This window comes from Rhinoraja longicauda, chromosome 17, assembly GCF_053455715.1.
Source record: "Rhinoraja longicauda isolate Sanriku21f chromosome 17, sRhiLon1.1, whole genome shotgun sequence".
In the NCBI taxonomy this organism is placed as follows: Eukaryota; Metazoa; Chordata; class Chondrichthyes; order Rajiformes; family Arhynchobatidae; genus Rhinoraja; species Rhinoraja longicauda.
In genome coordinates, this window is record NC_135969.1 from 8,612,607 (window position 1) to 8,628,950 (window position 16,344).

The 16,344-nt window shown below is 38.3% G+C and overlaps 2 protein-coding genes across 3 annotated transcripts in view; one reads left to right on the forward strand and one right to left on the reverse strand.

Annotated features, from left to right (window-relative positions):
* Positions 1-16,344, forward strand: part of cenpp (centromere protein P) — a 211,202-nt gene that overhangs the window by 65,097 nt on the left and 129,761 nt on the right. The gene's annotated exons all lie outside the window — the stretch shown is intronic.
* On the reverse strand, positions 5,244-11,242 carry omd (osteomodulin). Its single transcript, XM_078413804.1, has 2 exons — positions 10,333-11,242; positions 5,244-5,485 (listed from the first exon to the last, which is right to left on the reverse strand). Exons 1-2 carry the CDS (start codon positions 11,240-11,242, stop codon positions 5,244-5,246), a joined length of 1,152 nt encoding a protein of 383 aa, XP_078269930.1.

Genomic DNA, 16,344 nt, shown 5'->3' on the forward strand with positions numbered 1-16,344 from the left:
GTGGTGAGGCAATCATTTCGTAACATGGTGTCAAGACAATAACCTCTTCTTCAATGCCAGCAAGACACAGAAGCTAGTTATTGACTTGTATGGTGGAGTACATGCCAAACAATATTGCCAAACTGTCAGGTTGCATTATATACAGCTTGGTTTGGGAACAGATCCGTGAAGACTGCAAGAAAGTGCAGGGAGTAATCGATGTAGCCAGTCTATTACACAGACCAGGCTCCCCACCATTGATTCCATCTATGCTTCACGCTGCTTCATAAAAGCAATCAACGTAATTAAAGACTTGCTCCACTCCAGTCATTCCTCCTTCTCGTCGTACCTTGGCAGAGGTACAGAAGCTTGAACTTGAAAGTATTGGTTCTCAGACTCCTGTATCTTCTTCCTGATGGTAACAGCAAGATGGGAACGTGAACACGGTGGTGTAGTCTTTGAAGTTAGCTGCCTTCTTGAGGTAGCACTCCCTGTACATCCCTTAGATGGTGGGGATGTCTACCCATAGTGAACTGGGCAATGTCCACCATTTTATGCAGCCTATTTTGATCATTATGAGCCATCTTGATGATTTTTCCTGGTTAAAATCAGACTTACGTCTGTAAAATATTTGAGAACATGAGGAAATTCTTAAGGTTAACTGCTTGGATGTGTTATTGATTTGTTTACAAAGTCCATAAATGAATTCTTTTTTACAATGTTTCAAATGACTAAAGTTAAAGGTCCATCATAATAAATGTTACATTTTGTTTCATATCTCCTCAAAATTACTTTATGCTAAATTATGTTAAAATAACTAAATAATTGTTTTAAACCTTCATATTTCTTTCTGCTTGTCATAACTCATTCCAAAATATTTTAAAGAACATTACGGGATAAATGAAGTAAGAGTTAACCATTAAGTTCAACGCACAATAAATGGCCTTATTTTGATAAATAATTCTAAACTGTGGGTTTTCTGGTTTATAAAATATGTTGCGGGGGTAAGTATTACATATATAATGTAAAAAACATGTGCACTAAAATATTGAAGCATTAATGCAAACATGCATGTGAGGTATTGGTCTGAATTGGGGGTGTTGCAGTATTGGTGTCATCTTGCTTGGGTTTTCATCGTTGGAATTAGAAAAAACACAGCCCAAACCTGATTTTATAGTTTTGGCTGACTCACCGCACCACCAAACCCCCATTGGACTTGCATGCTTGCAACTGCAGAAAGCATCTCAGTACTCCAGTTTGTTGTGAGCAGTAGGCAAGAGCAGTAGGCAACTTTCCCTTCAAATCACTTGCATGCTTACTAAGAAATATGTTACTGTCCCTTTTTGATTATTACATTTAAATATTGTGGAACTCAATTCCCAACATCTTGGTAGGAGCATCCTATAACCAAAGAACTTCATGACAATTTATGTGTGGGCAAACAAAGTTGACTTTGTCAACTACAGTCTCAACTAGTAAATAAGTGAATATAGAGTTATATAGTACATAGGCCCTTTAGCCCAACTCATCCATGCTGACCAAGGTGCTTTCCTATGGTAGTCCTATTTACCTGCATTTGACCAATATCCCTGTAAACTTTTTCTATCCATATATCTATCCAAATATATTATAGATATTGTTACTTTATCTGCCGCAACCATTTCCCCAGCTCTTCACTGCCACTGAACTCTGCGAGGGAACATTTTCACAATGTCGTAAATCAGATAGCACATAATGTTAAAACGTTCAGGGAATGTAAAAAAAGTCACTTTTAAAAATGCATCAGTACTTCTTGTGCTTTAGCCAATTTGATTTCATTGCCAACACCATTGATGGGACCTTCCTATGTGCAAACTAATTTTCCTTCTGCAAAATAGTGGTCATATTTCCAAAAATAAATGATTATTCCTGAAACATATTGAGACCTGATTGGTGTAAATGCAAACCAATTTTCAATATTTATGACAGATGATCAATGGTGTTACATTACTGCCCAGCAGTTCATGGGCCTGGAAGTATATGAAAGTGCACAGTTCTGATGAAATTTTAAGGGCAGCCAGCCACTGAAGTTGCTGCAAATGTGTTTTACTTCATTCACCAGATGTAAATGCGGAATTTGTAATTCCTTTGCGAATTTTAGGGGAAATATCTTTGGAGACTCAAGAAATGGAAGATGCTGGAAGAGGCTGGAGGAAGCTAGTGGGTCAGGCAGCATTGTGTAGAAAAATAGCAGACGTTTGGGATCGGGTTCATCCGCCAGTTTGAAATATCTGTGAACTGGAAATAAATTGAATATCAGGTTTGCTTTCTAGGGCTTTTGGAAGAGAATAGGTGTATTAAGGACAGTCAGCAGAGCATCCTCTGGGGCAGGTGATGTCAAACTTGATTACATTTTTTGATCAGTTCACAATGGTGATTGTTAAGGGAATGACTGAATGTTATCTACATGGATATAGTTTGGCATTTGACAAGGTTCCACATGATAGGCTGATCCCAAAAGGTTAAGATTCATGGGATCCATGATGACTTTGTAGATTATATTCAGAACTGGCTTACACATAGAAGATAGCATTTGATTGGAAGAATGTCATTCTGGCTGAAGGTCTAAGACCAGTGGTGTTCCATAGAGACCAGTGTGGTAGACAGTGTGGGGACATATGTTTTGTACATATGCTTTTTCATTATTTATGGAGAGGCATGGACCATGTGCAGGCAGTAGGGAATGGTTTCATTTGGCATCATGTTTGGCCAGGCATCGTGAGCCAAAGGGCCAATTCATTTGCTGTGCTATTCATGTTTCGTGATAATGGTATTGCTTCTCAATATTGGGTGATAAACAATCTGCAAAGAATCATCCTTGGGTTTAATGCATGTTAGAACAAGGTTAGATTTTCACATTATTAGTTTGATAATTAACTTTTTTCAAAGATCAAATAATTATTTAATGCCACAGATCAACAAAGTGTTCAATAAAGATATTTCAATATATGCCCCTTTTCCATCCACTCTAAGTTCTCTGCCACTTGTTGGGAGATGGTGCTTAATCAGATGGGCCAATGAGTAGCTATAGAATTAATCAGGGCTTCTGTGTGTACATGGAAAATGAATTTAAGGTTCTCAATGACATCCTAAATGCTCCTCCTCCATTTTCAATGGTCCATGTGCCATCGACTTTTGTGAGTCAATGGAGGTGTCTTTCTTTTACATGGTGGATTTGAAAATGTATTTAAATCCTTTCTACTGGGAATCTGGTTATCTCTTCCTGTTTGAGGAGTTTGATGATGAGCATGCAACCAAAGTGGTCTTCATATTAAAACTGACTGAATGTAGTTAGGGCCTCAAGTTCAGCTTGGGAGAGGATGCTGATATTGTTTCACTTGGCCTACTGAGAACCAATGTCACTCCAACGTCATCATCAATCTGCAGTACCTAGATGACATTTGGGTATATGCACCATTGACATTCAAGCTACGTCATTATTGAATCATTCTCTGATGCATGTAAGAGAATATGGCATTATATTTAGACATCACTCTCCAACGGTAAAGTGACCCGGTTCCCACATCTTGGGAGCCACCTCTTAATGAAGGCAGACATCCGGTGATGAAATTCATCATCGTCATTGGCGTCCCAGGCTGTCTTAGGGAAAAAGCGTTTTAAGATCAAGACTGCAAACCCAGCATTGATCTCTGCCTACCTGTATAGCATTGAAACATGAACCATCTACAGCAGACACCTCAAAGCACTGGAGAGCTACCACCAACATTGCCATTTAGATATCAGGTTGTAGCAGCAATATAATTGTTTAATTCTAGTAAAATGTTTTTACTACAGCCAGGGTATTATCAGGCGCTGTAGTCACTGCATACTGTCCAATACATACAGCCATTTCCTGATTGCATGGGGTGTGAATTCAAATGATTGAATTGTTATTTAGAGATCTGAATTAGATTACCCAAACATCTTTTCTGACTGATGGTCGATGTAGATCATATTCCACAGTTCTCCACCATTCTCTCCCTTTTTTGTCTGTCCCCCAAACCCACTTTTTTTTGTGCTGTCCTTTTTCCCATTGCACACATTATCTTTTACTGTGCATTTCCTTCACTGTTCCTGTTTCCTTTTTCCCGTTCCCCTTAGTGACTGCACTTCAGAGTACTTTACAAAGAGCTTTTATATTATGAAGTGCGAGGTTGGCTTCTGCAACATGAAGTGCTGTTGTGAAAAGCATGGTCCAATCTTTCTTGGTATGTACTCGAGCAATGTTTCACTCAATAAAGTTGATACAAAGTTTTTGAACATTTCAGCACGATATAAACATATTTTATTTAGTTAAATAAAATTGCTTGATAAAATGTGGATGGATCTTCCACCTTTGAAAAAACATGAAATTGCTTACTTGGTTGAAAATATATTGTAATAGGCTATTAGAAGATATGCAATATATAAGTAAATTAAGATATTACAATTACATATGAAGAGGTGTAAGTAATAACACTCTCTTGCAGTTCTTTGTACAAAATTATCAACTTGAATGTGTCGTTAGAAATGTCAGATTTGGCTACGATTTCAAGAAATAAGCTAAATTAAAAGAAAAATATTGAGAATTAAAATTAGTAACATAAATCTAAGCATATGATCCCACAGAACTTCAATGCAGATGTTAAATGGATTTCTCCTGGTTGCCATGTGCATGGAATTACTGATTTTGAGTTTGTCAATTTCATGGTTATGTTTCAAATTTAGTCAGTACTGCTTCTTCATAAATTTTGCAGTGCAATGGCACAATAGACTTTTCTTGTCCTATCTAATTAACCTATATGTTTTATTTTCTGAAAATAGGTGGGATTGACTCATTAAATTTTCAAGATAATTGGGTGAAAGATGAGAGTAATGAAATTTATCCTGTTTCTAGACAGAAGTAGGGATGAGAGCTTACATTTGGGAAATATAGTGGACACATTCATGTGCCCTGCTAATTCTACCTTGCAATTCTTATTTTTAAGTTAATTGAAAATATCAGAATAATTTTCTGCAATATCACAAGGGCTGTGTTAAATGTCTGCAACTTGACTTTCCTGGAAAATAATTTTGAGATAATTTGAAATGTTTTATAGACAAATTCTGAAGATTGAGAAAAAAAGCAAGAAGAATTGCACTTTTTTTCCATATGACTTAGACTTTTATACAGTAGGAAAAAAAATAGCTTCACATGATGTTTGGACGTTGTTAGTACATAATGTAGATTATAGTTAGTAATTGATTCAGCGATTTGATTGTCCATTTGGCTGCAATATTGGCATTCCAACCAATCTAGGAACTTCTTGGGTTTCAACGACTGGTGCAGTATACTGTTCACCATAAACAAAGGTTCGAAGACGAGGAAAGCAGGCATAGAGATACGTATTAAAAGGGCCTCGCAGCTTATTTTTCTCAAGCCGAATATAGGTCAGATGGTTTGGGTTTGTTATATCAGTTGTAGGACACATCAAAGTAACGTTAAGTGCTGCAAAGCAAAAGAAAGACATGATTAGCAATCCGTTGAACTAAGTGTTAAAGACTTAGTATGTTCTATTTTTCATTCAAAAGGCATTAAACATAGGTGTTACTGCAATTTTTAGAAAATATTACAGTGGGTTCACGATAAGCTCACTGTGTTTGAATGGATCAAAGCTCTTTTGTTTCTGCTGGAATTACAAATCTGTTGGATTTAATAATCAATAGCTGAGCTCTATTGCTGAAAAAAGATCCCATACTTGATCTCTCATAATCCGTGCTAGCTCTGTGTTGGCTCAAGTTATAATATTCCATAGTTTCACATTTAATTTTTAAAAATTAAGTTGCCTTTTTGTTATGCTTCAGTCTTATCATTACCAATCGAGGGGTCTACCTGAGCTTGTCCCATTTTCTTTCATTTGACCCATAAATCCCTCTAAACCTGTCCTATCTGTGTGCCTGTCTTTTACACATTGTCATTGTACACATCTCTGCAGCTTCCTCTGGCAGTCTACCACCTCGTGTAAAAAGATTGCCCCTCAGGCACTCAATAAATCTTTTCTCTCTCACCTTAAACCTATGCCCTCAAGTTTTAGATATCCCTCCCCTGAAAAAAAGGCTGTGATGTCCACCTTATCTATGCACCTCATAATTTATAAACCTCTTTAGGGTTATCCTTCAGCCTCATTTGCTTCAGGGAATACAGCCCTACCGTATCCACTCTCTTCTGAAAGTTAAGCCCTGCAGTCCTAGGAACTTCTGAGTGAAACTTCTCTGCACCTTCTCTAAAACAATTACATCCTTCCTCTCGCATGGTGACTAGAACTGTGCAATATACCAAGTGGGGTCGCACCTATATCTTGTACCTATATCTTGTACAGCTGTTACATGATGTCCCAACTCCTGTGCCTGACCGATGAAAACACGCAAACCATATGGTTTCTTCACCTCCCTGCCTCCCCGTGTTACCATTTGCAGGGAACTGTACTCGTACTCCAAGGTCTCCTTGTTGTGCAACATTCACCACACTACCACCAATTTTGGTGTCATCTACAAACTATTAACCATGCCAACTACATTCTCATCTAAATTAATATACATAACAAATAATCGAGAACAACCATCGATCCCTGCGGCACATCACTGGTCACAGGCCTCTAATCTGTAAAACAACTGTACACTCCACCCTCTGACTCCTACCATTTCCCATTCTGTATCCAAGTAACTACTTCACCATGGATCCATGTGATCGAGCCTTGCAGACCAACCTAGATATGGGACCTTGCTCAACTCCATGTAGACATCGTCTACTGTCCTGTCCCCATCAGTCTTCTGGTTATATCTTCAAGGAACTCGATCAAACTTGTAGGCATTATTTGCTGTGTACAAAGCCATGCTAACGATCCCTAATTAGTCCTTGCCTTTCCAAACGCAGACAGCTCCTGCCTCTCAGAATCCCCTCCAGATTCGATGAGATTCATCGGCCTGTAGTTCCCTGGCTTGTCCTTGCAGCCCTTCTTAAATAAAGACAAAACATTACCCACCCTCCAGGCTTTCAGTACCTTTTCCATGGGTAAAAACACACAAGAATCTGCCAGGGTCCAAGTAAATTTCTTGCTTTCCATTACTGACAATGTATTTGCACAACTTAGATTGGTTGAGATTTGGTGGATAGATTGGATAATTTGCATTTAGATTTGGTAGATTTGTCTTCGGAGATTGACTGTCAAGGGTTTCAGATGAACAGTAGCTACTGAATTTACTAATGATGGTATCCTGTTAACTGATTTGCCAGATGAACCAAATACTAATTAGAATTATTGTAGAATTTTGCCCACAAACACATATGGTTAATGATGCATAGTTTTAGTTTGGAATTTCAACTGTGTGGAAATATGATAAAATGGGAGAAGGTGATGCAGCTTTTGTATTTTGGAAAATCTGGATAAATTCCAATTATATGGAAAGTGTGCAGGTTTGAACATTGCTTAATATGGATATTTAGTCAGAGTCAGTTGAAGGTGTTGCTTTCCAACTTAAACCTCCCTGCTTAAACTTGGAAGAGTAAGAACATAAAAAGACAAAAATATGTGGTTTGATTAGTTTAATCAAGGTAATTTCATAAAAGGGATGAAAGATCCTTGAATTATAGAAGGATACTTCTATAATTCATTGCAATTTTTGCAACATGTGGGAACTTAAGGACACATCATGTAGTCTTTGGGAGCCACATTTATGGCAGGTGCCTCAAGCGTCTTAAACAACAGTAGATTTAAGCATTCGCTGTGGATCCTCCCCATTGCATTCCACCAACTCCACCATCTCCACAATCTCCACAGCCTCGGTGTTTCTATTTATGAATTTTGTTTTCCTCCCAGCAGTTTGAACATTACCTTGATCTAACCTTCACTTATTCCCACTGCTGTGCTTCAACCTCACCAGCATCATTTTTTTCTCAGTTGCTATATGTTCCCCAATAGCAGCTTTCTACAGTTAACTATTTAAACATTAAACTACTTAATTGACAAGCAGGAAATGTAATTAGAAGAATATACCCTGGAATTAAATTTGCAGGACCTGCATGTTCATAAAAACACCCCTTTCCCTGCCTGCTAGCAATATGTCATATTTGACATATTTTTCAAATTCACTTATGACAGAAGAAGACCATTTGACTCATGGTGTTTATACCACGTCCCAGAGTAATAATGTTATTGAGTAACTGAGCAATATTGCTCAGAAACAGTTCCTTGGGTCCAACTCGTCCACACTGACCGAGATGTCTAATTAATAAGCTAGTTCTATTTACCCACATGTGGCACAAATCCCGCTAAATCATTCCTATCCATGTACATGTCCAAATGTCTTTTAAAAATTGTTATTGTACCTGCCTCAACCACTTTCTCTGGCAACTCATTCCAGATATGCCCTCTTTTGACTCTTTTCGTGTGGCATTCATCTTATCTATACCTCTCGTGACCTCTACAAGGCCATCCCTAAAGTTCCAATGGTCTAGGGCATTGTCCAATGACAATGGTCCAACCTCCCTTTATAACCCAGGGCCTCATCCTACCAACATTCACAAATCTTCTTTGCACTTTTTCCAGATTGATAACTTCTTACCTAAAGCAGGGTATCTAAAACTATACACAATACCCAAGTATGGCCTCATCAATGTCTCACCATTAATTCCATTCCTACACTAATATCTATCTTGTGTGTCTGTTTGCAACAAAAAAACTAACTGCTGGATGAATTCAGCAATTTAGGCAGCCGTTGTGGAGGAAAATTGTCAGAAGATGTTTAGAGTCAGATCCATCTTCAGATGGAATAGAAGGAACATTGCTGGAAGAAGGGAATAGGCGAGGCAAGAGCCAATCAGTGATAGGTGGATCCAGGTAAGGGGGAGTTAATTGGCAGATGTGTCAGATGGAGGAGAGAAGGATGGAGATAGTAATCAAGGCTGGAAATGATAATGGAGAAGACAAAAGGTGCAATTGTTTGAATCTAAGAAAGGAAGGTGAGGAGTGAAATGTAGAATCGGTGGTAGGGATGGTGGGTTTACAGTAACCAATTAACCAAGTAACCTTCAATCCTGGCTTCACAATTCTCTACTCTTCAATCCTGTCTCACACCTTCCTCTTTTATCTCTGGCCTTTGTTCCAACCATCTGCCTATCAAAATCCCCCTCACCTTTGTCCAGCTATTACCTGCCACACTTTGTCCTGCCTCTCCTCTCTTTCAGCTTTCTTCCCCCTAACCCTCAACCACAATCAGTCTGAAGTGGGTTCCTGACACCTATTCATGTTCTCCGTGATGCTGCTAACTCACTTAGTTACTTTATCAACTAGTAACCACATCTTTGAATGTGAGAGAGAACTAGAGCACCTGAGGAAGCCTGCATGGTCACAGAGCAAACATGCAACATTGAAATGTTTTGTCTGTTTCCCAGAAATAACAACGGTTCTTGGACCTGAAATGTTAACTCAGTTTCTCTCTCTAAATAAGCTGTCTGTCCTGCTGAAATTTTCTGGCCTTTTTTGTTATCTCCTCCCATGACCTTTCTCTTGCACGTCCCCTTTGAATGAGATTTTGGCAGCATTCTCTTGGAAATGAAAGATGCAAGGTGGAAATCTGGAAATATCACTTATGTGTCTCATTCTTTCAGTATTCAAGATATCTCGTGTTGATGCGTAAATTGGCTCATCTCTCTCTCTCTCCTCTCTCTCTCTCTCTCTCTCTCTCTCTCTCTCTCTCTCTCTCTCTCACTCTCACTCTCACTCTCTCTCTCTCTTTCTCTCTCAAGCTCTTTTTCTCTCTCAAGCTTTCTTCTCTCTCTCCCTATCTGCATCATTCTGTCCTATTATTTTGCTGAACACCTCCTATCCTGGAAATGTGGTATCTATTTTTCAGCAATAGTTCAGTTATTGTGACCAGATCATAATCCCATATGAATATTTATACATGCAGCTTGGTTGGGGTGAGATTTTATACCTGAATACAAATAAAGTCCAATTATTTCAGAGAAAAACAGAAATAGCTAAATGTGGGTGTGAAAACCTGTGTGATTATATTAACGAACATGGTAAAATTATGTTTTTCTTTTCACAGATACATAATATCTGCTGATTATTTACTATTTACATTACTTTGGTCTAAGGTGTAACTACATAATTAAAAAATATATATTTCCAGCATCTACAGTACGGTGCTATTATGAGATGCAAATTTCTTTTTGTACTGAAAACTATTCACCAAAATAAATTAAGGTTAGTACTGCCTCAGTGTGGACATGCAACTCTTTGTTTTACATCATGACTATCAGTTAGTGAGAATATATCATAATCGTGTGCATACTTGTGAAGTCATTATTGTTGAGATACAGGTGTTCTAGATTCCTTGAAACGTAGAAGGTTTTAGTCAGTAGGTTGTGACCTAGTTTCAGTTCCATCAGTTTAGAGAGGTTGAACACGCCATATGGAACTTGTTTGAGTTTATTATGTGTCATCCTCAATGTGATGAGATTTGGTGTTTTTCTGAAATAATTTACTGGGATAGATGATATGTCGTTGTTTTCAACTGAAAGTTGTAGTAGAGAAGCTGGAAGGACTCCGGGCATGGATTTGAGTTTATTATTGCACAGGTTTAACTGTAAGAGACTCTTCATTTTTCCAAGATGATTTCCCTTAACTGCACCATCAGGGAGTCTGTTATAGCCAAGATCCAAAATTGTAACATTTACCAGTGAACGGAAAGTATCAGCAGGTAGTTTAGTAATTTGATTGAAACTGAAATAAATTCTTTCAAGACTATTGGGTAGTGGAGCTGGGACGTCTTCAATTTTGTTGTATGCCAGATTAAGAATAATCAGATGTTTGAGTTTACCAAAGACACCTTTGGCTATCTTGGAAGACTTCAATTTATTATGACTCAAATTAATTTCTTGAAGTAATGTTGCGTTAACAAAGGCATTTTCTGGCACACTTTCTATTTCATTGAACTGAAGGAAAAGATGTCTCACATGCACTGGAATATTGGGAATATTTTTGAGTTTTCGATTATTACAGTACATAGCCAATGGAGATGATTGTAAGCACCGACATTCATGGGCACACTCTCTGGGAAATGATCTATAAAGCTCAAGATCTATGGGTGTACGGATGCGTCGATGATGTTGCGGAGTAGATGGATCATCATTGGTTTCTTCACAAAGAATATTTACACCAAAGAGAAGTATTAAAATTAGCAGCCTTGTGACGAAGGCCATTCTTATGTTGACGATGTTGTTTCTATTGAAATTAAAATGAAGACAAGAGAATGGAAAATGAATTATAAAGAAACAGTCAATTAATATGACAACATAATCAGTGACAATGCTACAATCCTTCAATACAGAAACAGATAACATTCATTCTTAAACAAAATATCCTGCTGTAACCAGATAGAGCAGTTCAGGGATGGCCAAAATAACTTGAAGGTCAACCTTCCTTTTAGATGCTTTCTGATCACGGAAACATATTTTGCATTTGGCCTGATTATATAGTAATTTCATGCATTATTGATGCCTTTTGACTCGAACAAGATGAAAAATTGATGCTTATGTATAAGCACTTTACCTTCAAATCTGAAGGGCTGCATGACTTATTCTTACCACTAAAACTCCCAAGTTCGTCAATGTATTGATGTTTTCAGTCCTTAATTTTATTCCAGGAGCATTGACAGCTCTGATTCATTCTGTCTTATCTAACAGGCTGTTCTTATAATTTCATATTTACACAATTCAGGACCCTGTCTAATACGCCTTTACCCTATCTAGAAATTGATAGAGAATCTGGATATACCAATCAAACAGGCAAATACATATGGCAGAAGAATGATGTAATGTACTAACGTTCATGGACAAAGCACAATCATTTGCATAATAAGCAGTTTTTAGAAAGGAAATAACTAAATGATATTTTACGACAAACCAATAAGAAGACTGGTGCAGATAAGTATGAGGTGGTACATTTTAGCAAGTCAAACCAGGGCAGGATTTTACAGTGAATGGGAGGGCCCTGGGAACCAGAGGGATCTAGAAGTACAGGTACACAGTTCCCTGAAAGTGGTGGCACATGTACATAGTGTGGTAAAGAAGGCTTTAGATACATTGGCTTCATTTGTCAGAGAATTCAGAATAGAAATGGGATGTTATGTTACAGTTGTAAAAGATGTTGGTGAAGTCATATTCGGAGTGTTTGTTGTGTTCACGCTTCCAAATGATCCCAGGAATTCGTAGGTTAACATGTGATGAGCTTTTAACAGCACTGGGCCTGTACTCGCTGGAGTTTAGAAGAATGAGGGGGACCTCATTGAAACTTCCAGAATAGTGAAAGGCTTGGATAGAGTGGATGTGGAGAGGATGTTTCCACTAGTGGGAGAGTCTAGGGCTAGAGGTCATAGACTCAGAATTAAAAGACGTTCTTTTAGGAAGGAGATGAGGAGGAATTTCCTTAGAGAGTGGTGAATATGTGGAATTCTTTGCCACAGAAGGCACTAGAGGCTATCAGTAGATATTTTTAAGGCAGAGATAGATAGATTCTTGATTAGTATGGGTGTCAGATGTAATGGGGAGAAGGCAGGAGAATGGGATTAGGAGAGAAAGAGATAGATCAGCCATGATTGAATGGCAGAGTAGACTTGATGGGCCAAATGGCCTAATTGTGCTCCTATCACTTACGATCTTATGATATGAAGGATATTATTAAGCTAGAAAGAGTGCAGAGAAGATTTACGAGAATGTTGTCAAGATGCAAGGGCCTGAACTATAGGGCGAGATTGGGCAAGCAAGGACTTTATTCCTTGGATGTCAGGAGTCTAAGGGGTGATCTTATAGATATGTGTAAAATCATGAGGGGAATTGATGAGGTGAATTTACAGAGTATGTAATCCAGGCTTGGGGAATCAAGAGCCAAAGGACTTAGCTTTAAGATGAGAAGGGGGCAAGATTTAACGGAAACCTGAGGGGCATCTTTTTCATTCAGAAGGTGCTGAATATAGAGAATGAGCTGCCTGGGGAGATATTTGAGGCAGGTACCATAGTAACTTTGAAAAGACAAATCATCTATTATGAATAGAAGTCACTTGGATAGGTACATGGATAGAAAAGGTTTAGAGGGATATGGGCTAAATTAGTGAAAAACGTAACTAGCTTAGATTGAGTATCTTGGTCGGCCTGATGGGTTGGGGTGAAGGACCTATTTCCGTGTTGCATTCTATGACTACTGTATCAAACCTGGAGCTACCTCAACTGTTTTAAATGTTAATCCTCCAATTGTAGATATTGCAGCTGTGGTTATTAAACATGGTTTTGTTATAGGAGGCAAGCAGTGAGTTGCTTTACTGAAAAGGTCACCTGAAGGATCTCTTCTTGTACAATTGGTTTTACCACAGTGAAGTCTGGAATTAATTATGGACAGATTATTTTAAATTTCAGTTCATTTAAACATTTTCTTTTGTGCAATATCATTCGATAGTATCATCATTTTTTCTGATTATGATCATGATCATCATATAAAGTGCTCCTGACAGCCAAATCTCAGCTCTCAGGATATTTATAAAAGAGATATTCAGAGCAGTTGAGTTCTGAATATGGCATCCTTACACTTAAACCTACTACACCAGTGATCTTAAGCATTTTCTATGAGATTAACTGCATTGTCAGCAAAGTCTCAACTAAAGCCAGTGCAGGACAGTACAACCATAAAAATATGTGTCCTTTTGATGATGAAGAGCACTTTCCCAGGCTGCATTTGGAAGTATATATAACATTTTGGTTCTTACAAATCAGGTCATCCAGGCCCTAGCAAAGTACTTAGGAGAATTATTGTGCACTTGCCTCATTGCCAAAGCCTTTTTATGACCATCTGTATTGAGCAGATGATGGCAAGTAACTAACTGCATGTGCAGCAAGAGTAGATCATTTTGATCATGTGAATGCCATGCACTTTGCAAGTATCCTGCAGAATTCAAGGTGTAATATGTATGCAATAGTTCATTGCAACATTATTCAACCTTAATACTGTCTCTAAATTATCAGACCACATGTCAAATTTAATACAGGGGGAGCAGAAATTTCCTGTCACTGACGTATAAAGTTGTTTCTACGAAATCTGTTCCATAGAAACTAACACCACCCTTTCCCTCCTATGCGAAAGGCAAAGTGAGACAATTTGCAATATTTGTCATGTTTGATTCCAAGCTGAGAATTCATCTACATATCGGTGCCACCAGTAAGATCATCTTTTTCACTTCTATGACCATGCCTGCTCTGCCCCACCTCAGCTCATCTCCTGAAAACCATACCCATGCTCACTTATCTTTCAACATGTTGACTTCAACCCACACTTCGTCAGGCTATCCTGGGTCTTTGATTGCTTGATTGATTTAAAGATACAGCATGAAAACAGGTCCTTCGTCCCACCAAGCCATGTCATCCCCTATCACCCATTCACACTGTTATCTTACTTTCATATTCTCTCTCTACATACTTGGGGATATTTACAGAGGCCAATTAACCTGCAAACCCACATATCTTTGGGATGTGGGAAGAAACTGGAGCACCCAGAGGAAACCCACATGTATGCAAACTCCACACAGACAGAACCTAAGTTCCGGATCGAACTGGGGACCCTGGCATGTGAGGCAGCAGTTGTACCAGCTGCGACAGTATGCTGCCCTTCCTATAGATCGGCCCATTCGAAATTATGCTGTCTGACTCCTAACTTGTACCAAGATGTGTTTGATCATTGTCCTTATTTACTCTTTGGCCTACCATGGCTCATAGTAGAGCAATGCTTAGATTTCAACATTTTCTCTGTGTGTTTCTGCAATTCTTCAAAATATCTACATTATTTTTAGCCAAAAAGCATTGTTTTCAGCCAAAAACTGGGCTTTCTGAAATTGGTTGTACTGATTTGATAAATGCAAGATTCTTAAGAGAAGTGATAAAACTAAAGTCTTCAATTCCTTTCAAATCTAAGTTAAGAATATATTCTGGACTTCTACAGATCAGCAGGGTAGTTTAAAGTACATTGTTCATCAAAGAGTAAAGCACAATTTTGGATACAGATATCAACGTCGTCCTGTAATAACAATGAAAAATTGTACTGTATTTTATAAAATGCCTTTTGAGTCAGTTGACTAGGAGCAGGTTCATCTGATACCAGAGTAACTTCGAACAATGAGAGACAAATATAACCTTTTTTTGTTTGGTGAAAAATCAGATAAGAAGACAATTAAATAAAGAATCAGTTACCTTTTAGGAAGTTGGTAGAGGAAAGGGCAAAGCACCAAGCAAAATGGTCTTCAAATCGTCTTACGATGTCTTTGATTGTCAGATCTCTTCCGTTATAGCAATCCTGCCTCTGATACAGGTTTGTGTAAATATACAACACAGAATATTGAGACAAAATCTAGACTGATGGAGATGTTAGACAAATACTCCATTTGTCGTCAGGTTTATTGTCATATGCACAGGTTCAGTGAGGTACAGGTACAATGAAAATCTTGCTTAGGTAAAATATTTTCTGAGAATAAGAAAATAATAGAATGGAATTTCTACTATTCTGGCCAACAATAATCCATCATTCAGTCTCAAAGTAGTTAGTTGATCATTTAGTTCAGCTTTATTTACAAAACTTTGTTCTGCGTGAATTGTCTATCACATTTATTTGTATTATGCAAGTAAAATCTAAAGTTGGTTGACGAGGAATGTATCTTAGTTGCTTGAAAATCCAATTAAGAGGGTTATAAATTACATTTTATTTATGGTCCCTCCAGAACAGCTATTGCCATGTTTGATAATGCAGCACTCCATATTTATTGCATTGGCTTACATTTTATGTGCTAACTTCCAGGAATGGGGCTGAAACCTTTAAACTTCTGACTTAGTGGTTTCCCTGGGATGGCGGGACTTTCATATGAGGAAAGACTGGATAGACTGGGCTTGTACTCGCTGGAATTTAGAAGACTGAGGGGGGATCTTATAGAAACATATAAAATTCTTAAGGGGTTGGAGAGGCTAGATGCGGGAAGATTGTTCCCGATGTTGGGGGAGTCCAGAACCAGGGGTCACAGCTTAAGGATAAGGGGGAAGTCTTTTAGGACCGAGATGAGAAAACATTTCTTCACACAGAGAGTGGTGAGTCTGTGGAATTCTCTGCCACAGAAGGTAGTTGAGGCCAGTTCATTGGCTATATTTAAGAGGGATGTTAGATGTGGCCCTTTTTGCTAAAGGGATCAGGGGGTATGGAGAGAAGGCAGGTACAGGCTACTGAGCTGGATGATCAGCCATGATCATATTGAATGGCGGTGCAGGTTCGAAGGGCC